At 59.8% G+C, this 1595-nt stretch overlaps 1 protein-coding gene across 1 annotated transcript in view; it reads right to left on the bottom strand.

The window, feature by feature from the left end:
- Positions 1–873, bottom strand: part of LPAR2 (lysophosphatidic acid receptor 2) — a 2070-nt gene extending 1197 nt beyond the window's left edge. The window contains exon 1 of the mRNA XM_006778314.2: positions 115–873. Coding sequence (XP_006778377.1) covers positions 115–847 — 733 coding nt within the window. The 5' untranslated portion in view covers positions 848–873. The remainder of the gene's footprint in view (positions 1–114) is intronic.
- Between the last annotated feature and the right edge of the window lie 722 nt (positions 874–1595).

Here is a 1595-nt window from a genome sequence, read left to right as displayed (position 1 = left end):
GTCTCTGCTCAGATATCACCTCCTTGGAGAACGTTCCCCACCCAAATCATCTCCTCCCATCACACTCTTCCATCAGGTCTTGGAGGAGTTGGGGGAAAGTGGGGTCCCACTCACCCAGGATGATGACAACAGTCTTGACCAGGCTGAGTGTGGTCTCGCGGTAACGGGGGTGGCAGCTGACATGCTCCGCCATGCGCTGCACCCGCCGACGAACGTAGAAGAATATGCGGGTGTAGACAGCCACCATGAGCAGGAAGACGAGCAGGCTGGACAGGGCCCAGACCGCCAGGTAGGAGCGGCTGAGCAGGGGGGCCATGCGTGAGCATCTGTCCAGGGCACAGAGGCAGTGCCAGGAGTGGGCGGGCAGCAGCCCCAGGCCCAGCGCAGCCACCCACACTCCCACAATGAGCATGACGACGCGGCCACGCGGCAGGCGGCTGTGCAGCTGCACGGCCATCACGCTGCGGTGCCGCTCCACGGCGATGGCCAGCAGCGTGGCCACCGAGGCCGTCAGGCTTGTGTCCAGCAGACCCTGCCGCACGAACCAGCCCTGGAGCGAGAGCCGGGCTGTGCGTGGGCCAGTGTGAAACATGAGGAAGAGGTAGGCCACGCCGGCAAAGAGGTCGGCGGCAGCCAGGTTGCCAAGCAGGTAGTAAATGGGCTGGTGGAAGCGGCGGTTCGAGGCGATGGCCGCGATGATCAGCAGGTTGGTCAGCAGCACCAGCACGCTGACCGTCAGGCCCAGGGCCACCACCACCACGTCCTTCGGCCGCCAGTGGGAGCTCAGCTCCTTGCCGCTGTTGTTGTAGAAGAAGCCGATGGTCTCGTTGTAGTAGCACTGGGCCATGGTGACCACCTGGGGGCAGAGGAGAAGGTCAAGGTGGCCGCACAGAAAGGAGCAGCACACAGGCAGGATCAGGACAAGAAGGCAAAGCTCTCAAACTCAAAGGCCTCAGGGCAAAGTGGTGTTTGGGGGACCAGAGTGACCTAGAAAAGCAAGCTCCGTGGGTTGTGGGGTGCTGGTGGGACAGCTGTTGCTCATTTACAAATAAGACTCTCACAGCCTTAGCTGGCTCAGATCACTGGATAGAGCGTCGGCCTGTGGACTGAAGGGTCCCGGGTTTGATTCTGGTCAAGGGTCCGCACGGAGGGTGCAGGCTGGATCCCTGGTCAGAGTGTGAGCTGATGTGTCTCTCTCATCAATGTTTCTCTCTCTCTCTCTCTCCCTCCCTCCCTTACACTCTTGAAAAATATCCTCGGGTGAGAGTTAACAGAAAAAAAGAAAAAGAAAAAGAAAGAAAAAGGCTCTTACAGAAGGTACCTCCCAAATCAAACAACTGGCTGGGTTTGTTTGTTTGTCTCTCCCCCCACCCCCCAGTTGGTTCTGTTTTGTAACCTAAAGGAACAAAACAAAATCCATCTGCCCAGTTCCACCAGTCTGGGTCCAGTCTGCTCTGGTCGGGGAGGCTGGGTTAGGGCAGGACAAAGGGGTGTGAGTGGGGAGGGAGGGGAGGGAGGGAAGCTCGGTCGGGATCGCTGCAGAGAGCAGAGCCCAGGGGCATGTGCGCGCGGTGGGGCCTCTGCTGTGGCCCCGC

Source organism: Myotis davidii, unplaced genomic scaffold, assembly GCF_000327345.1.
Source record: "Myotis davidii unplaced genomic scaffold, ASM32734v1 scaffold448, whole genome shotgun sequence".
Taxonomy (NCBI): domain Eukaryota; kingdom Metazoa; phylum Chordata; class Mammalia; order Chiroptera; family Vespertilionidae; genus Myotis; species Myotis davidii.
Note: the sequence above shows the minus strand (reverse complement) of the source record. Positions and strands in the feature narration are given on the sequence as shown.